Here is a 19,918-nt window from a genome sequence, read left to right on the forward strand (position 1 = left end):
GTTATTATGTGACTCGGACGGCACGCACGCAAAGGAAGTGCCTTTAAGGTTTATTGGCACTGTGTACCTCTCCCTACGTCCGTGTACACAGCGGCCTTTTAAAAAGTCCTACATTTTACTTTTTGAAACCGATACCGATAATTATGAAATTGATACCGATAATTTCTGATATTACATTTTAAAGCATTTATCGGCCGATAATATCGGCAGCCCGATATTATCGGACATCCCTACCAACAAGGGTATTATATTCGTTGACCATGAGTCAAAAATAAGACATTGTAATTGTAATTGTAATTGTATTTTTCCCTCGTTTTTGTATGTCAGAGTGATACAAGGGAAAGGTTTTATTTGATGCAACTTCTTACAAAAAGATGCACAAGGCTTCAGGCTTTATTATTGCAACACATAGTGAGGATACAGCAAGAGTTATTATTGCAACACATAGTGAGGATACAGCAAGAGTTATTATTGCAACACATAGTGAGGATACAGCAAGAGTTATTATTGCAACACATAGTGAGGATACAGCAAGAGTTATTATTGCAACACATAGTGAGGATACAGCAAGAGTTATTATTGCAACACATAGTGAGGATACAGCAAGAGTTATTATTGCAACACATAGTGAGGATACAGCAAGAGTTATTATTGCAACACATAGTGAGGATACAGCAAGAGTTATTATTGCAACACATAGTGAGGATACTGCAAGAGTTATTATTGCAACACATAGTGAGGATACAGCAAGAGTCTATCATAGCAGCTCTGCAGGCATATTTTGGTGAGGTTATATCTAGCATGAAGGCGCTGGCAGACTACTTGTTGCCACATACTTTGGTAATGGGTGTACATGCCACATACTTTGGTAATGGGTGTACATGCCACATACTTTGGTACATGCCACATACTTTGGTAATGGGTGTACATGCCACATACTTTGGTAATGGGTGTACATGCCACATACTTTGGTACATGCCACATACTTTGGTAATGGGTGTACATGCCACATACTTTGGTACATGCCACATACTTTGGTAATGGGTGTACATGCCACATACTTTGGTACATGCCACATACTTTGGTAATGGGTGTACATGCCACATACTTTGGTACATGCCACATACTTTGGTAATGGGTGTACATGCCACATACTTTGGTACATGCCACATACTTTGGTAATGGGTGTACATGCCACATACTTTGGTACATGCCACATACTTTGGTACATGCCACATACTTTGGTAATGGGTGTACATGCCACAAACACTGCGGGGCGTGATAGCAAGTATCATGCAAACAGTAGCCTACTGGGCTTTGCCATTTTTGCCATTAGCATCTACTTCCACTTTCATTTCACTTTCTTCCTCGCCGTCTTCTTCATCCTCTTTCTGATCACATTTGTTCTCTTCTTCTTTGTCCTCCTCGTTGGGTGGCTCTTCTGCCTCGTCCTCTTCAGGAAGAAACAAGACTTGTGAGTAGTTTCCTGCCATTGTTTCCCACACTTACAAATACATTTGAACACATTATAACGGGACTGTCTGTGCGTGGCCTGTCATTACCACGCCGTCCTGGTCTGGACTAGACAGACGTAGCAGGATCCATCAGTCTTGCCACCATGGCTATTGATTTTGTCCTTTTATTTAGCTAATATTCAAACACCTTTATTGAAAGATGAGTGACAAATTGGGCGACTGGTGACTTTTTCTGGTTTTATTGGAAACTTTTGGAAAATTTGTCATGAGAGTGTCATGGTGGGTCATGGCAGCTGTTGGCGTGACCCCAGGATGCAGAGAAAGTTATAGTGACCTGTCGGTGATATATATATATATATGTATATATATCAATCAATGTTTATTTATATAGCCCTAAATCACAAGTGTCTCAAAGGGCTGCACAAGCCACAACGACATCCTCGGTTCAGATCCCACATCTGCATATATAGTCCAGGTTTCTGTGGTTTATCTGTTATACAGAATATACATTAGGTCAGCAAAAAACACAGAGGCTATTTCATCCCTACAAGCCTGTTTCACAGGTTTCCCTGCTCTTCAGGGGATTTTATTTATTTATTTATTTATTTAAAATAAAATCCCCTGAAGAAACAGGCTTGTAGGGATGAAATAGCCTCTGTGTTCTTTCCTGACCTAACGTGTATATATATATATATATATATATATATATATATATATATATATATATATATATATATATATATATATATATATATATATATATATATATATACATATATATACACATATATATATATGTATATATGTATATATATATATATATATATATATATATATATATATATATATATATATATATATATATATATATATATATATATATATACATATATATATATATATATATATATATATATATATATATATATATATATATATATATATATATATATATATATATATATATATATATATATATGTATATGTATGTGTGTGTAAATATGGCGAGTTTGAGACCCCTGCTTTAGCTCCATCATAACGTCTGCCCCCTTTTCTGGTGTGTCTAATTTAGGTCACCAACATGTTATTAACTGTAGGATGTGTACAACTAAATATTACAATTAAATGACTCTGATGCAAAATTGCAAAAGTGTTATATTTGTAATTGAACTACTCATTGTGTTTTAGCCATTGACTTTGTATCTTCCCATTTTGATGCATAAAACATGCTCACCTTCCCCCTCAGTTTCCTCTTTCCTCTCTTCCTCATCTTCCTCTTCCTCTCTGTCCTCCTCCGTCCTGTCCTCCTCTTCCTGAGGAGGGCTTGCCTGCACTTGCTGAGCATCTCTTGCTGACATTTTGTCCTGGGCGGCCATTGTAGATCTGAAGAAGCGAGGGCTCAGTAGGCAAGGTGCGGCAGAATGCAGTTGAGACTTCATGGAGACCAGGCTCCTTCCCGGAGGAGGAGCAGCGAACATGGTCTGAGAGTAGACCACAGAAGACCTCTGGCCACAGCGATCTAAGCGGCTCTCTTCTCCTTCCAGCAGCTTTCTGATCATGCAAGGAACACACACATCATGCAGCTGTCAATCATTCCACTGCTCCAGCAACGTCACATGCAGTGTGTGCAAATAAAACCTGTAGGCTGCAATTTCAATCTCCAAAGCCATCTTCACATTCAAAAGATCTTGATAGTCCTTCAAATATCGCGCCATGTCATTCTTGTTCGCTCTCAAGTCGTCCTCCAGTCGCTTTATTGCATCCTGTGTTGAAGAAGCAAACATGTTTCATTTAAACTCCTTTTAGATGGGGCCCACATGGAGGAACATCTCTTCCCAAGCGGGCTGGACTGGTAAAATCATGGCATGATAACTTCAAAATAAAGATAACTTTGTTTAATATTAGACCAATCAAATTCTGAAAACGTTGAAATCATAATGGTTGTTTTACACTTATATGTTGCAGTTAATTGTATTCTATCTTCATTAGTTGTTATTTATACTTCCTGAATAAATGATGTGATATGTCCATTAGTCAAACAGGTGGAATTGAGTCTGGCAGAGTTTTAAAGTGCTCCTTTTGGTGTTCAGAAGATGAAATGAATGTCATTTAATTATTTTCCTCAACTGATGTACTGACATCATGTGCTTTATTCTGTACATATGTAGCATCATCTACAAAAAAACTTGTGAATTTGGACTCCTTTCATTTATCAGACGTGAAGTAGGAAGGGGACACCTATTATTTCAGCATATTTATGTGCGCCCAGAAAATGTGTCCCCAGTCATAAGTGCAACGTGAAATGCACAGATGATCCATTTGTATCCCACCACTAATAAGCAGGTAAGTAGGTAAGTGTCCAAACACAGAAGTGTTGCCTCATCCTAACATAGCTCCGCCCCCTCTTACGTCATGTGTGTGGGAGGGGACACAGAGAACTGCTCTGGCGACATCCAGTGGACACATTTAGAAACAGCAGTTTCTTTCTTTCAAAAATGTCAGCTCATTTTTATACTTTGCAAACTCGATCATGTGGTGGGCCGCAGGAAACCTGCTTCTTGCCTGATTTAGACCTACTTGCAAATATTATAATATCTTTCACTTTCTCACCTGCAATGCAGAAATCTCATCACTTTGTTTCTCCTCCACTTCCAGCAGTTGGTTCTCCAGAGCTTGGTTGATCTCTCGGCACGCATCGATCTCCAACGTCCTACTTTTCAGCTGCCTGCGATATTCGCCCACTTCATCCTTCACGTTCCGCGCGCTCTCCGTATTGCGAGCGGTGCCTACCGCCATCACGTTCATCTTGTTGGAGAACCACTCCTCTGCGGACTGGCGGTTACGTTGCGCCAATGTCTCGTACTGGCTTCGGATGTCCCGCAGGGCGACGGATAGGTCGGGTTTGATCACGTTCATCTCCACGGACACCTCGGTGCTGTACTGTATTTGGGTCTGGAGTTCTGCAATTTCGCTCTCGCAGAGACTCTTCAGGAAGGCTAACTCGTCTAACAGGATCTCCACTCTTTTCTCCAGTTCACTTTGGTCCATGGCTGCTTCGTCGGCCTCCTTCCTGGCGTCCATCACCCTGCCTTCTGCCTGCTCCCTACCAAGCACTTCCTCCTCATAGCGTTTTTGCAGGTGCTTCAGCAAACCCTCCATCTCCTCCCTGTGGTGTTGTGCAGCTTGTCTCTCATGGTTGGCCTCGTCCACTGCAGCATTCAGCTGGCGGATCTCGCGCTCGTAAAGGCCCCGCAGGTTGGACGGCTCCGTTTGACGCTGCCTGAGCAGTAGGCGTTCGGTCTCCAGCAATTTGTTTTGCTGCTCCAGCTCATGCACTCTATCGATGAAGCTTGCAAAGCGATCATTGAGGTCTTGCAGCTGCGCCTTCTCCTGGGTCCTCAATCTTTTGAATTCTGAGGTGACTTGTGCTGCTTGGTCGAGGCGCAGCTCGGTCGCGACCGTAGACCCCGGAGTCGAGAACAGGAAGGAACCGGAGGCGGCTCGACTGCTCGTAGGAAAACTTCTGTAAGACGTGTAAGTTGACGGGGCGTATGCAGACCTTGACTCTGTACCTGCACTAGATCCATACCCTGCACTGCGCACAACCACTCTCCTCTTGGAAGCTGAAGGAAAATAAAGGTCAAAGCCGGAGGAAGTCATCATCGAGACGGAGCTTGAGATGGAGCTGTGTCATCTGCGCAGTGCTTCTGCATTACACTGGCTTTTATAGTGCATGTAATGACAGATGACGTAAAGTGCTTTTTGCAGGCTTGCTGACTAAAAGGAATTGATAATGAATCTGGCAAGAGAGAGAGAGAGAGAGAGAGAGAGAGAGAGAGAGAGAGAGAGAGAGAGAGAGAAGTGGGATGCGGATGTATGTGAGTGGCAGAGGCGTGGCAACCATGGAAGGGTCAACGAGGACAAAACCCTGTGATACTTCTATAATGGCAAGCTACAAATGAGTTACAGTAGAGGGCAAACTCATAGAATTATGTTCTTACGGTAAGAAAAACATACCTATATGTCATAATTGTATATCACAATCAGAAATACTTGATTAATCTCCGAGGGGAAATTAAGATTTTCAGCACAATCCCATTCAAGAGCAGACAAACATTACAGGGAGACAGAACAGGATCAAACATTACTGGGGGACAGAACAGGATCAAACATTACAGGGAGACAGAACAGGATCGCTGACGGCTCTGCCAACTTCCGGCGCCCCTTACAAAAAAGGTGAGAAACAGGTAAACGCTGGCGGGAGGGGGGAGAAAAAAAATTCTGTCTAAGCCTGGGCCCCTGGAGAGGGGGTCCAGACTGAGGCCAAGGGGAAAACACCTCATCGCCATAGCACATATAAGCATGTGTGTAAGAGGGAAACATCAAAGAACACAAAGGACATTAAAGATATTAAAAGAGCAGAGCTGATGCAACCAGACACTTCTACATACAAAAGTAAAACATTAAAAACATATACACTGTGGTGGCCTCTACGGTGTTCCACGCCATCGTCTACTGGGGTGGGGGGAGCATGGCCAGAGACAGGAGCAGACCCAACAAAGCAACTAACTCTCAGCCAGTGTCCAGTCCGCATGGATGAGCGAGGATATGTCCAAGGAGACCGAGGTGTCCGATACCTGCTCATTCAGCCAAGACACTGTGAAGCTTGTCCGTCCCGGAGCTCAGCACCAGCTCCGCAGTCCTGTCTCTTCATCCACATCTCCTCCAGTCTCTCCAAACTCCGCAGTCCTGTCTCTTCATCCACATCTCGCCTGAAAAATGGCGTCCCCCAGGGATCTGTCCTGGCTCCCCTCCTGTATAACATCTATACATACGACCTGCCTGCCACAGTCTCACGGAGGTTCGCATACGCAGACGATCTCGCGCTGCTGCACTCCGACAGGGACTGGCAGGCCTTGGAGGGAACTCTAAGCCAGGACATGGAGACTTTAGTGGCTTACCTCCATAACTGGAGATTGAAGCTCAGCGAATCCAAGACGGTGACACAAGCTTTCCACCTATACAATTGGGAAGCGGATCGTGAGATCAGGTTCGAGGTGCGGAAGCCGGATGGGGCTTCCCTTACCCTATGCCGGCCTCGTCCTACACCTGAAGACCCTCGTCCTGACCCTAAATACCTTGGGGTCACCCTGGACAGGTCGCTCACTTTCCGTAAACACCTCTTGGCAACACGCAAGAAACTCAACACCCGCGTCTCACTGCTGAGACGGTTGGTCGGGTCCGGTTGGGGTGCCGGGGCAAGAACTCTGCGAACAGCAGCACTTGCCCTGGTCTACTCAACTGCTGAGTACTGCGCACCTGTCTGGGCGCGCAGTGCTCACTCTAAACAACTTGATGTCCCGATCAACGAAGCCCTGCGTGTTATCACTGGATGCCTGCGCCCCACCCCTGTGGAGCTACTGCCCATCTTAGCAGGCATCCAACCCGCTGAGCTTCGTCGCCAAGGTGCTGTAGCAACTCTGGCGGGCCGGGCAAACATGGATGAGAACCACCTGCTCCATGAAAGGCTCACACTCTCCTCAGAGCCAACGCCCCGCCTCCCCTCCAGAGACCCACTGGTACCAGCCGCCCTGAAGCTCCTGCAGCAATGCAGTGACAACAACATCAGGGCGGCTCACTGGGCGAATCACAAATGGAGCACGGACCTGGAGCATACCATCTCCTCCAGACTCCGTGACTTCATACCTGACACCGGCTCAATACCAGGCCTCTCACTACCACGAGTGGCCTGGGTGAGGCTTAACCGCCTCCGAACTGGTGTCGGTCGCTTTCGCTCAAACATGTTCCAGTGGGGCTTAGCACCCAACGTGACGTGTGAGTGTGGCGCGGAGGAGCAGACTGCCGACCACGTGATCCTGCGTTGCCCGATTTATCGTGCTCCTAATGGTTTGCGTGGCCTGGCGGACCTGGATGACTGCTCGGTGACCTGGCTCACTTCTGTGTGTCCTGACATATGAACGGGAGGGCCCCCCCGGGCCTGGGGTGGTAAAAGGCATAGACCCTCGGCCTCAGGTCCGGGTGCCGGAAAACAGCTGCCCATACGATGAAGAAGATCCACATCTCCTCCAGTCTCTCCAAACTCCGCAGTCCTGTCTCTTCATCCACATCTCCTCCAGTCTCTCCAAACGCCGCAGTCCTGTTTCTTCATCCACATTTCTTCCGGTCTCTCCAAACTCTGCAGTCCTGTCTCTTCATCCACATCTCCTCCAGTCTCTCCAAACTCCGCAGTCCTGTCTCTTCATCCACATCTCCTCCAGTCTCTCCAAACTCCGCAGTCCTGTTTCTTCATCCACATCTCTTCCGGTCTCTCCAAACTCTGCAGTCATGTCTCTTCATCCACATCTCCTCCAGTCCCTCCAAACTCTGCAGTCCTGTCTCTTCATCCACATCTCCTCCAGTCTCTCCAAACTCTGCAGTCCTGTCTCTTCATCCACATCTCCTCCAGTCTCTCCAAACTCCGCAGTCCTGTTTCTTCATCCACATCTCCTCCAGTCTCTCCAAACTCCGCAGTCCTGTCTCTTCATCCACATCTCCTCCAGTCTCTCCAAACTCCGCAGTCCTGTTTCTTCATCCACATCTCCTCCAGTCTCTCCAAACTCCGCAGTCCTGTCTCTTCATCCACATCTCCTCCAGTCTCTCCAAACTCTGCAGTCCTGTCTCTTCATCCACACCTCCTCCAGTCTCTCCAAACTCCGCAGTCCTGTCTCTTCATCCACATCTCCTCCAGTCTCTCCAAACTCTGCGGTCCTGTCTCTTCATCCACATCTCCTCCAGTCTCTCCAAACTCCGCAGTCCTGTTTCTTCATCCACATCTCCTCCAGTCTCTCCAAACTCCGCAGTCCTGTTTCTTCATCCACATCTCCTCCAATCTTTTCAAACTCCGCAGTCCTGTCTCTTCATCCACATCTCCTCCAGTCTCTCCAAACTCTGCAGTCCTGTCTCTTCATCCACATCTCCTCCAGTCTCTCCAAACTCCGCAGTCCTGTTTCTTCATCCACATCTCCTCCAGTCTCTCCAAACTCTGCAGTCCTGTCTCTTCATCCACATCTCCTCCAGTCTCTCCAAACGGACTCTGGTGTGGCAGAGACCCAGCAGCTGGTCTCCATGGCCAAAAGGCTCTTTTTTATACTTAACTAAATTGTCAGTTAATTGTGTTATCATCTTAGTCAATGTGCCTTTGTTTTTTATTAAATATCGTCCTGTTTTTCCTGTTCCGATGTAAAAAAAAAATAATAATAATAAAAATAAATAAATAAACAGCTTCCAGCAGGCATGGCTGACTCTGAGAGGGACGACTGTAGATTATCTTCACTAAACTCTCCATTTAAAATCATTCTCCACTACAAAAGCAGTGTGCTTTTATTAGAATTATAGGTAAATAATCACAAATTAATTAATAAACAAATGGACTTTTGTTATGAAGGGCCAATTGGAACAAAATGAAACAAATCAATAATTACTTAAATGTGTCATTGATTAATTAAATAATTCATGAAATAATGAACTCAATAATTAATTAAATCATGAAGTGTAGTTTTGACCTTTAAAATCAACAAGCAGCAGTTGGAAAAAAGCGTCCATGAGTAAAACAACCTTGTTATAAAGAGGCAGAATGTATCAAGTGTTGGCTGATAGCCATGTATTACCTTATCAAATATTACATCATTATTATTTTTAAATATTATTGTCCATCGTAAAGTGATCGTCCTTCTGATAGCCATGTATTACCTTATCAAATATTACATCATTATTATTTTTAAATATTATTGTCCATCATAAAGTGATCGTCCTTCTGATAGCCATGTATTACCTTATCAAATATTACATCATTATTATTTTTAAATATTATTGTCCATCGTAAAGTGATCGTCCTTCTGATAGCCATGTATTACCTTATCAAATACTATATCATTATTATTTTTAAATATTATTGTCCATCATAAAGTGATCGTCCTTCTGATAGCCATGTATTACCTTATCAAATATTATATCATTATTATTTTTAAATATTATTGTCCATCATAAAGTGATCGTCCTTCTGTCTACGCCGTAACAATATGCCCGCCTCGGAATGACGTGGCTGAATATGCAAGTACGTGATTGGCCAGACAAAAAGTGCCTCGGCCAATGAGCGGCGAGCTTACTGGTGCGTCGCCTCCAACAGCCTGAGACGCTCCTTTTGCACCGAAGAACAACAAAAAAAGGCTGATGGATCGATTAAGTTAACTTGTACTCTTGTTGCAGTGTTTAGTTAAATAACCTTGATGTTGTAGGAGGAAATGAATGGTAAGTGTGCTCTATAGTCGCCGTACAGCAGTAAATGAAGCACTAGCTTGCCAACATGTGCTGGCGGATATTTCAGCTCCATCTTCCTCTTACGTCCATTAACATTCATATAAATATAAATATAAATACCACTACAAAAACATCATTGTTCTTTCTGATTAGGCTTTTATTTTGGTGTCCCGTAGCAGAGCTAAGCTAACTATCATGCTACACAGTACTTTCATTGACGGTTTGTCACCTATTGTTGTACTTTTGAACAGATCCTATTGTGATGACAAACATGTTGTACTTTTGAACAGATACTATTGTGATGACAAACATGTTGTACTTTTGAACAGATACTATTGTGATGACAAACATGTTGTACTTTTGAACAGATCCTATTGTGATGACAAACATGTTGTACTTTTGAACAGATCCTATTGTGATGACAAACATGTTGTACTTTTGAACAGATCCTATTGTGATGACAAACATGTTGTACTTTTGAACAGATCCTATTGTGATGACAACCATGTACTTTTGAACAGATCCTATTGTGATGACAAACATGTTGTACTTTTGAACAGATCCTATTGTGATGACAAACATGTTGTACTTTTGAACAGATCCTATTGTGATGACAAACATGTACTTTTGAACAGATCCTATTGTGATGACAAACATGTTGTACTTTTGAACATATCCTATTGTGATGACAAACATGTTGTACTTTTGAACAGATCCTATTGTGATTACAAACATGTACTTTTGAACAGATCCTATTGTGATGACAAACATGTTGTACTTTTGAACAGATCCTATTGTGATGACAAACATGTTGTACTTTTGAACAGATCCTATTGTGATGACAAACATGTACTTTTGAACAGATCCTATTGTGATGACAAACATGTACTTTTGAACAGATCCTATTGTGATGACAAACATGTTGTACTTTTGAACAGATCCTATTGTGATGACAAACATGTTGTACTTTTGAACAGATCCTATTGTAATTACAACCATGTACTTTTGAACAGATCCTATTGTGATGACAAACATGTACTTTTGAACAGATCCTATTGTGATGACAAACATGTTGTACTTTTGAACAGGTCCTATTGTGATGACAAACATGTTGTACTTTTGAACAGATCCTATTGTGATGACAAACATGTTGTACTTTTGAACAGATCCTATTGTGATGACAAACATGTTGTACTTTTGAACATATCCTATTGTGATGACAAACATGTTGTACTTTTGAACATATCCTATTGTGATGACAAACATGTTGTACTTTTGAACAGATCCTATTGTGATGACAAACATGTACTTTTGAACAGATCCTATTGTGATGACAAACATGTTGTACTTTTGAACATATCCTATTGTGATGACAAACATGTTGTACTTTTGAACAGATCCTATTGTGATTACAAACATGTACTTTTGAACAGATCCTATTGTGATGACAAACATGTTGTACTTTTGAACAGATCCTATTGTGTTGACAAACATGTTGTACTTTTGAACAGATCCTATTGTGATGACAAACATGTACTTTTGAACAGATCCTATTGTGATGACAAACATGTACTTTTGAACAGATCCTATTGTGATGACAAACATGTTGTACTTTTGAACAGATCCTATTGTGATGACAAACATGTTGTACTTTTGAACAGATCCTATTGTGATGACAAACATGTTGTACTTTTGAACAGATGCTATTGTGATGACAAACATGTTGTACTTTTGAACAGATCCTATTGTGATGACAAACATGTTGTACTTTTGAACAGATCCAGCCAAGAGGCAGTGAGAGAACATGTGGATGGTCTGCTTTCAGCCAGTACATCATCTTTGATATAAAAATGGTAAGGTGGTCTATTGCAATTGTGCAGTCCCTTTGTTTGTTTGTGTTTGTTTATTTGAAGGACAATGTGCAGTTTCATTAAGAAGATGGCTGCACCAGATTTAGCACCATGCTAGGGTCTAATTAAAGGCTAGTGTAAACAAATGAGTTTTAGGTTTGGAACTTGAATGCTTCTACTGAGGTAGCATCTCTAACTGGGGGCATTCCAGAGTACTGGAGCCCCGATAGAAAACACTCTATAGCCCGCAGACTTTTTTGGGGCTCTGGAAGTCACTAATAAGCCGGGGTTCTTAGAACACTGATTTTTCTGCCGGGACATACGGTACAATAAAATCAGCAAGATAGGATGGAGCTAGACCCTTTAGTATTTTATACCTAAGTAGTAAAACCTTAAAGTGGCATTTTAAGTGCACAGGAGGCCAGTGCAGGTGAGCCAGTATAGTTACATAAAGGTATATACAGTATAGGCGTAATATGATCCAACTTTCTTGTTCTTGTCAAAAGTCTAGCAGTCGCATTTTGTACCAACTGTAATCTTTTAATGCTAGACATAGGGAGACCCGAAAATAATACGTTAATCGAGTTACGTGAGTTACAAATCAGTGGGTGGAACTGCATCATTTAAGATCTTATGTACACAAACGTCTGACTTTTACCAGTCTTATAGCTTTTTCATTGTTGTTGTTTTTTACAGATTCGGATCGCAGCATTGAATGCCGCATCCTCAGCTGCAGATGAGTCTCAAGACCCCCTGAGAAGTAAAAAAAGTAGAACAAAAGAGGCTCAGGTAGGGTAACTGTGAATCCAGCCAAACAATGCCTGCTTAATATACAGTCATGGCCAAAAATATTGGCACCCCTGCATTTCTGTCAGATAATGCACCACTTCTCTCAGAAAATTGTTGAAATTACAAATGCTTTGGTATTCACATGTTTATTTATTTAGTTTGCATGGGAACAACACAAAAACAAACCAAAAAGCCAAATCTGATATTATTTTACACAGAACTCCAAAAATGTACTGGACAAAATTATTGGCACCTTTTCAAAATTGTAAGAAATAGTTGTAGTCTAAGCATGTGATGCACCTTTAATTTGTAATTAAACTCACCTGTAGCAAGTAGCAGGTGCTGGCAACATAGAAATCACACTTGCAGCCAGTTCAAATGGAGAAAAGTTGACTCAACCTTTGTGTTATGTCAACCACACTGAGCATTGAGAAACGAAAGAAGAGCAAAGAACTCTCAGAAGATTTGAGAAGCAAGATTGTGGAAAAGCATGGACAATCTCAAGGCTACAAGTCCATCTCCAGAGATCTAAATGTTCCTGTGTCTACCGTGCGCAATGTCAACAAGAAGTTTAGAGCCCATGGCACTGTAGCTAACCTCCCTGGACGTGGACGGAAGAGAAAAATTGATGAAAGACTGCAACGAAGGATTGTTAGAATTCAAGCTGACTTGCAGACACAGGGTACAACAGTGTCAGCTCGCACTATCATCTCAATGAAAAGGGACGCTATGGTAGGAGACCCAGGAGGACCCCGCTGCTGACACAGAGACATAACAAAGCAAGACTGGAGTTTGCAAAAACTTACCTGAGGAAGCCAAAATCCTTCTGGGAGAAGGTCCTGTGGACAGATGAGACTAAAGTGGAGCTTTTTGGTAAAGCACATCATCACACGGTTTACAGAAAACAAAACGAGGCCTTTAAAGAAAAGAACACCATCCCTACAGTCAAACATGGTGGAGGGTCACTGATGTTTTGCTGCGTCTGGTACCGGATGCCTTGACTGTGTGCATGGCATCATGAAATCTGAGGACTACCAAATAATTTTTGGGCATAATGTAGGGCCCAGTATCAGAAAAGCTGGGTCTCTGTCAGAGGTCATGGGTCTTCCAACAGGACAACGTCCCAAAGCATACTTCTAAAAGCACACAAATGGCTTAAGACAAAGCGCTGGAGAGTTCTGAAGTGGCCATCAATGAGTCCAGATCTAAATCCTACAGAACATCTGTGGAGAGATCTAAAAACAGCAGTTGGGAGAAGGAACCCTTCAAATCTGAGAGACCTGAAGCAGTTTGCAAAAGAAGAGTGGTCCAACATTCCAGGCATGTTACAGGAAGCGATTGACTTCATTTATTTTTTCCAAAGGGTGTGCTACCAAATATTAAGTTGAGGGTGCCAACATGTTTGTCAAGTGCATTTTTGGAGTTATGTGTAAACTATCAGATTTGGCTTTTTTGAGGGCTTTTTTGTGTTGTTTCAATGCAAACAAAAGAAATAAACACGTGAATACCAAAGCATTTGTCATTTCAACAATTTTCTGGGAGAAGTGGTGCATTATCTGACAGAAATGCAGGCGTGCCAATATTTTTGGCCATGACTGTAGCTGATATTTTGCTGATGGTATTCTGATATCTTCTCAGGAAGCGGAAGCGTTTGCTTTGTACCACAAAGCTTTAGATCTGCAGAAACATGACAAATTTGAGGAGTCTGCTGAGGCATATCATGAGCTGCTTAAAACGCCACTCCTCAAAGAGGTAAAGTGTTATACAATAAAGCTGCACGATTATTCCACATCAAATCGCCTTTTTTTCCCTCCGCCATCAACGGCATTTGAGTGACAGACATGTTTGCCAATCAGAATTGTTGAGCCTCGTGTTTGTTCATCTCTCGCTTCAAACAGTGAGAAAGAGGGTTCACTCTTTGCATCGCTCTCAGCACCTGAGCGCATTTTTTAACAGTAGAATTAATTGAACACAGTGAGCGCTCTTTTCAGTCATTCATAATCTTTGTCTGGGTGGGCGTAGAGCAGAGAGCCATCTTTACACACACAGGAAGAACGTACTCACCGTAAACTAACAATAATTGGCAGGGGAAAAAATATGATTACAAAGCCAAATGTCCAATCGTGGGTATATTTCAGCTTCAAATCGGATGGGCACTGGTGCGGCATGGCTCGGTTGGTAAAGTGGCAAGTTGAGAATTCCAGATTCGATCCCCACTTCCGCCTGTCGTTGTGTCCTCGGGCAAGACACTTTACACACCTGCTGCCAGTGTCACCCACATTGGTTTAAATGTAAAGCTCTTTTAAATCTCTAGAGAATATATAAATATCAGCCCAGCAACACAGACAAACGAGCGAGAATGCCGTGATCATGTGATGGTAATAACCAAATAGACAACATCCGACCTAGTTTTTCAAACTGGGAAAAAATGCACTTTAAGATGTTCAATATTTACAAACTCAGGGAGAAGTCTCTGGATACAGGAAGGCTTTGATGCAAAAACCCAAACAATTTAAATAGGAGCCAATAATAGTTTTTTCTTTTGTTTAGTTATTGTGTGCTTGCCACTTTATGTTGTTAAATGAATTGTTTGTAGCATACTAGCATTCAATACAACATATTTTATCATCTTATTTACAATAATACTAGCAAATTCAAAAATGTAATACAATTGTGTGTTTTACTTTAGTTACATGCTATAAAGAATTTTCAGTAATACCATCTGTTGCCAATGTATCGGATCAGATCTGAATCTATAAACTGGGATCAGGATTGAAGGCCAAAAATGTTGATCAGGCCATCCCAAGTGTTTATGAGCGAGGGCGAACAAGTAGCGGCAAATGTATTTCTCCAAATGTATCTGTGGCGGGCCGTCACAAATAAATGAATGGTCTTAAAGAATCTCTCTCATTTCAGGCTATGCCCTCCGAAGATCAGAACATGGGTCTCAAGCATCCCGGACTGATGTTGAAGTATTCCACGTTTAAAAACCTGGCCAGTATGGCTGCGTCTCGAGATGACCTTGACACTGCAATGGAGTTTTATTTAGAGGTCAAACATGAAAGCATCTGCAACTGATTCACTGTGAAATTGTTCCTACTCTGTTTATAAACGTGTTTGTCCTTTTTGTAGGCAGTTTTGTTGGATTCCACTGATGTGAACATGTGGTACAAAATAGGCCAAGTGGCCGTGCGGCTATTGCGCATTCCTCTAGCTCGGCACGCTTTTGAGGAGGGATTGCACTGTAACCCGGACCACTGGCCATGCCTGGACAACCTGATCACGATTCTCTACACACTCTGTGACTACACCTGTATGTAAAACATCTTAGCTGTCTAATTGGTTACTTCAATAATAATAATCATCCTTGTGAATATCTCCAGGTTGTTTATACTTCATCAGCAAAGCCCTTGAAAAGGATCGTTGTTACACTAAAGGCCTGGTGTTAAAAGAGAAAATCTTTGAGGAACAGGCCGGACTTAAAAGGGACACAATGCAGATGTTCAAAAGATGGTGACTATCTTAACCTGTTAAAAAAACAAGAATGACATCGACAGTGTGTGTGATATGTGTGTTTTGGCAGTGACATGTCTGTTCACTATGTGGAAGTGGAGGAAGAGGAACGCAAATCCATTGTGGAAGAAGCGCTGGATTTACGGAAACGCAGACAGGCTCTTTCTTACACAGAACCCACCCCTGATCTTGTCCTGATTAAGCCAATCTTCTGTCTCTCGTAAGTTAAACATTTTTCTCTTCCCTGTTTTTGTTGGAGTTACATTTGTTAACTCAAATGGATCGCTGAAAAATGTAACAAAAAAGACACTTTATTGATCTGTTTTTGATAGGGTCCTTGCACAATACATGTATTGCATAGACCACATGTGTCTACAAGCTCATTTTCATCTGTTGTCCCCTAGCAAAAGCAAAGTGACAGCAGGTTAAAAATACATTTACCAATAAAATCTAAAATACAGCTTTTTTTAAAAAAAAGACCTAAACAATAAGAGAGCATCAGCAGAAAGATTAGATCAACAACAGCTCAATCGACATACACATGATATACTTACGTGATTTTAGGTATAAGATTTGATTTACACCATCAAACTTGGCTTACATCACTGTCAAGGTACGGAACTTCATACCTCGAGGACCTTTGGTATTCAACGATCCTTACAACAACAACAACAACAACCAACACTTTAGACAAGCTAAATACTGTAAGTAGGGGGTCCCCCTCCACTATATTTTACTTTGGGGGTCCTTAGCCTGGAAAACGTTGAAGACTCTTGGTTACTATTGTTTATATCTTAAGATATTTGGTTTGTGAGAATTCTTGGCCATTCATCCAGGAGAATTTCTGTAAGGTCAAAATTAGCTGACTGGCTCACAGTCTCTGTTGTAGTTCATTCCCGTTGTGTGTTGTGTAGGTCACTGATAGATTCAGTTAGGACACAGGTGGCACTTAAGGCCCTTGGGCCAGATTTGGCCCGCCACATCATTTGTTTATGTTACGCGAAAGCCTGGAAATAATAGTTGGATAGTATCTATCTATTATTTCCAGGCTTTCGCGTAACATAAAATATGTCTAATAAGCAAAGTACTTTTCTTACTAAATGTACTCTTTTGTTCCATTGTGACACAACAAATACATGTACTGCATGCAATTGCTTATCTTCTATACTTTGATAGGATCTAATAATGCAAATACTTAAATATTTGCTTTACTCATTATTTCAAAGCAATTATCCATCAAATTGTACAGTGTCAAAATGACATTAAATTTTAGGCTAAACATTTTACCGTAAAATACAGTTACTGTTTTTTTCCATTTATAATAATACACCGTAAAAACAATAACCGGAGATTTTACCGTAAAAAACAGTGGTACACTTTTTCCATTTAAAGTAAAAAAAAAGCTAATTCTAGCATTTTTTTACTGTCAAATTGTGTAATTACAAAATGAGGCAAATCCTTATACTTTTATATTCATATATTATTCACTGTTACAAACGGCCCTCTTAGGGCAGCCATAAATGCAATGTGGCACTCAATGAAAATGAGTTTGACACCCCGGATTTATGTGTTTCTTTCATTTTGTCCATTTCTAATAATGTATTTCAGGAAATGTGTTTTTATTTGAACATTTGCCTGGTCAGACCATTTAACCTGACGCGGGGCTCTTGCTTCAACACAGGTGGAGGCATGTTGGTGAAAGTCTTGTGGCAATGTACAGATATCAGACGACATGTGGGCCTCCACGATTGAGTCTTGGCCGCAGGATTGACTTGTCATCGTACCAGGATGCCAACTTCCTCCAAAACCTTCCTGAACCCAGCAGTCCCATCAGCACTGTCCAAACAGCTGTGCTGAGCAGCAGCCCCAGCTCCTCTCAGCCACCTACTGTCCTCCCTGAGCCATCAGCCCTCTCTCATCCTGACACACAAATTGCCATTGTTGAAATCACTACGGCAGCTCCTTCTGTTGGTTAGTTCCAGAAATGGCTTTAGACATACATTAAGAAAACAAAATACATTTTTAGTATACATTGTACTTTTTAAGATGGTTCCTCCCCATTTGTATTTGCAGCTATGGACCTTTCTCTGTCAGACAAGGCAAAGAAAGCGCCAAAGAGGAAACGTGCAGTAGAAGATATTGTTGAGACGGCCAAGAGACGCTCAGCGCGTGTCCGTAACACAAAGTGCAAAAAGGAAGAGAAGATTGATTTTCAGGAATTACTTTATAAGTACCTTCCTTCCAGGTAGATTTCCGGGTTGTATGTGTGTTGTTTAGTATTGTTTGTAGTTGTATCGATTGGTATTTGTCTGTTTTGCTGATGCAACAAATGATTCCTCTTATATTTGAACTACAAAACCATGCGCTGGTTTCTCATAGGCTAAGGAAGTTTGATCCTGATAATGAAGATGAAAGTCTAAGTAATCTTGAGGCAGAGTGTGATGGGAAGGAGGACATGCAGCCTCTTCATGGCAGCTGCCTGCCACTTGATGCAGTTGAATACATGGAATCTGGTACACCCCAACTCAAAAGAAGTTTATTCAAAGTATGCGTGTCTGTCTTTTGACAAATAATGCGTTTTTCTTTGTAGAGCAACAGGATGTTCATAAGTTCCTTCTCAGAAGTATGGCCAATGGAGGAATACTGGACCTGATGTTATGTTATCTGAAAGCGGTGGGTCAGAAGTTCATGGAGAAGTGGCCACCTGGTCTGACTGCTGTGGTGCTGGAGGTCTATCGGTCCTGGAGGAAGCACAGCTGTGGTCTTCCTAACCCCTTGTTTCGGGACTGCAGTAACCAGCATATCCGGGTAAACAAAATGTGCTTTTATATTTTATAAAAATATTTTAAAAATACATATTTTCATCTCTTGTATCCCATACCATCATTCAGATTCTCATGAGCATTCAGTTTGTATTTATTTTACTGGTAAATCTACAATTTTGTGATCGCAATTATTACATTCTAATATGTCTGTTTCTTGTACAGGAAATGTTGGAAATGAGCTTGGCTTGTATGGAATTGCAGTTGGAGCAATGGTCGCACAATAAAGGCAAGACAGGTGGGTTCTGGCACTGTCCTTTATTGAGCCAATGTAACATTTTTACTTAAAGCCCATCAACCAAATTTAGATGTTTAATATGTTAATATCACCTTTTTTAACCCTCAAAATTTCAGTGTCAAACAGATATGTGTATTTTGGGTGCAAACAATATTTTGGATCAGTGTTTCCCACAGGACTGCAATCTATTTGTTCAGTTAGGTCATCTAATTTGCATAATTGTCCATTGCGCATGTGCATATAATCTTTGTTGATGAAAAGTGAGCAATAAACAATACAAGTAATACAAATATGTTCAGAAATACTAAGGAAGTTTCTTCTGTCGTTTTTTTTAATTTTTTTAATGTCACAAACAAAAAGAAGCTGTGAAAAGAGAGGGAGCCACAGAAGGACATGTTTCTTGTTTAGAAGAGCATCTTTGAGAGGCTCCCAAAGTGTCTTATATCCCCAAAGAAAGACGCTAGATTTATTGATAGTCACTTTTTTCCTGAAAAACAGAATCTAGAGAGGGCTGAATACTCGTTAATATAGCAAAAAAGTCACTAAGTTGGCAACACTATCTCTGTCAGAACAGTGTGTATGTGGCAGAGCTGGGTATTGGCAACAACTTCACAATACAATACAGTAAGTATTGTGATTCGTATTGTATCAGATTGTTCACTGATACATTTAAAATGCAACTTATAATACAAGTTGTATATACTGGATGACGTATGTCAATGCCACTTTGATGTAGAAAAAAGAAAGGCCCTTTACTTTTTAACTGCCGACAGATATTACATCACTAGAAAAAATATCACAATATATTGCCATATGAATACATTTCCCCTGACCCAAGTATGAAGTGTGTAACAGCAGATTTATTGTAGGGAGTTTAAACCACAAGCTACATTTACACGCAGTCCACACTTGATG

The 19,918-nt window shown here is 41.4% G+C and overlaps 2 protein-coding genes across 4 annotated transcripts in view; one reads left to right on the plus strand and one right to left on the minus strand.

Annotated features, from left to right (window-relative positions):
* Positions 1 to 398: 398 nt before the first annotated feature.
* neflb (neurofilament light chain b) lies at positions 399 to 5,138 on the minus strand. The gene is made up of 4 exons (XM_062049727.1): positions 4,086 to 5,138; positions 3,114 to 3,238; positions 2,710 to 3,026; positions 399 to 1,453 (listed from the first exon to the last, which is right to left on the minus strand). Exons 1-4 carry the CDS (start codon positions 5,136 to 5,138, stop codon positions 1,308 to 1,310), a joined length of 1,641 nt encoding a protein of 546 aa, XP_061905711.1. The 3' UTR covers positions 399 to 1,307.
* A 4,495-nt stretch (positions 5,139 to 9,633) lies between these two features.
* cabin1 (calcineurin binding protein 1) overlaps positions 9,634 to 19,918 on the plus strand; it is a 76,053-nt gene continuing 65,768 nt past the window's right edge. For all 3 annotated transcript variants that reach the window (XR_009826610.1, XM_062051709.1, XM_062051710.1), the window contains exons 1-13: positions 9,634 to 9,782; positions 11,570 to 11,644; positions 12,338 to 12,430; positions 14,069 to 14,182; positions 15,347 to 15,481; positions 15,563 to 15,743; positions 15,814 to 15,943; positions 16,014 to 16,163; positions 17,625 to 17,914; positions 18,017 to 18,188; positions 18,323 to 18,456; positions 18,534 to 18,751; positions 18,931 to 19,003. Coding sequence is in view for 2 of the 3 variants with exons in the window: in XM_062051709.1 (XP_061907693.1) it covers positions 9,780 to 9,782; positions 11,570 to 11,644; positions 12,338 to 12,430; positions 14,069 to 14,182; positions 15,347 to 15,481; positions 15,563 to 15,743; positions 15,814 to 15,943; positions 16,014 to 16,163; positions 17,625 to 17,914; positions 18,017 to 18,188; positions 18,323 to 18,456; positions 18,534 to 18,751; positions 18,931 to 19,003 (1,768 nt within the window). In the remaining variant the exon portion in view is untranslated. The remainder of the gene's footprint in view (positions 9,783 to 11,569; positions 11,645 to 12,337; positions 12,431 to 14,068; positions 14,183 to 15,346; positions 15,482 to 15,562; positions 15,744 to 15,813; positions 15,944 to 16,013; positions 16,164 to 17,624; positions 17,915 to 18,016; positions 18,189 to 18,322; positions 18,457 to 18,533; positions 18,752 to 18,930; positions 19,004 to 19,918) is intronic.

Source organism: Entelurus aequoreus, linkage group LG06, assembly GCF_033978785.1.
Source record: "Entelurus aequoreus isolate RoL-2023_Sb linkage group LG06, RoL_Eaeq_v1.1, whole genome shotgun sequence".
In the NCBI taxonomy this organism is placed as follows: Eukaryota; Metazoa; Chordata; class Actinopteri; order Syngnathiformes; family Syngnathidae; genus Entelurus; species Entelurus aequoreus.

Bases quoted from the DNA above. Each gene is read 5' to 3' on its own strand.
- neflb (XM_062049727.1), bottom strand. From the start codon at position 5,138: ATGATGACTTCCTCCGGCTTTGACCTTTATTTTCCTTCAGCTTCCAAG. The intron at 3,027-3,113 runs GTTTTATTTGCA...TTGCATGATCAG, and splicing joins ATTGAAATTGCAGCCTACAG to AAAGCTGCTGGAAGGAGAAG. The intron at 1,454-2,709 runs GTGAGCATGTTT...TTCTTCCTGAAG, and splicing joins AGAGGAAACTGAGGGGGAAG to AGGACGAGGCAGAAGAGCCA.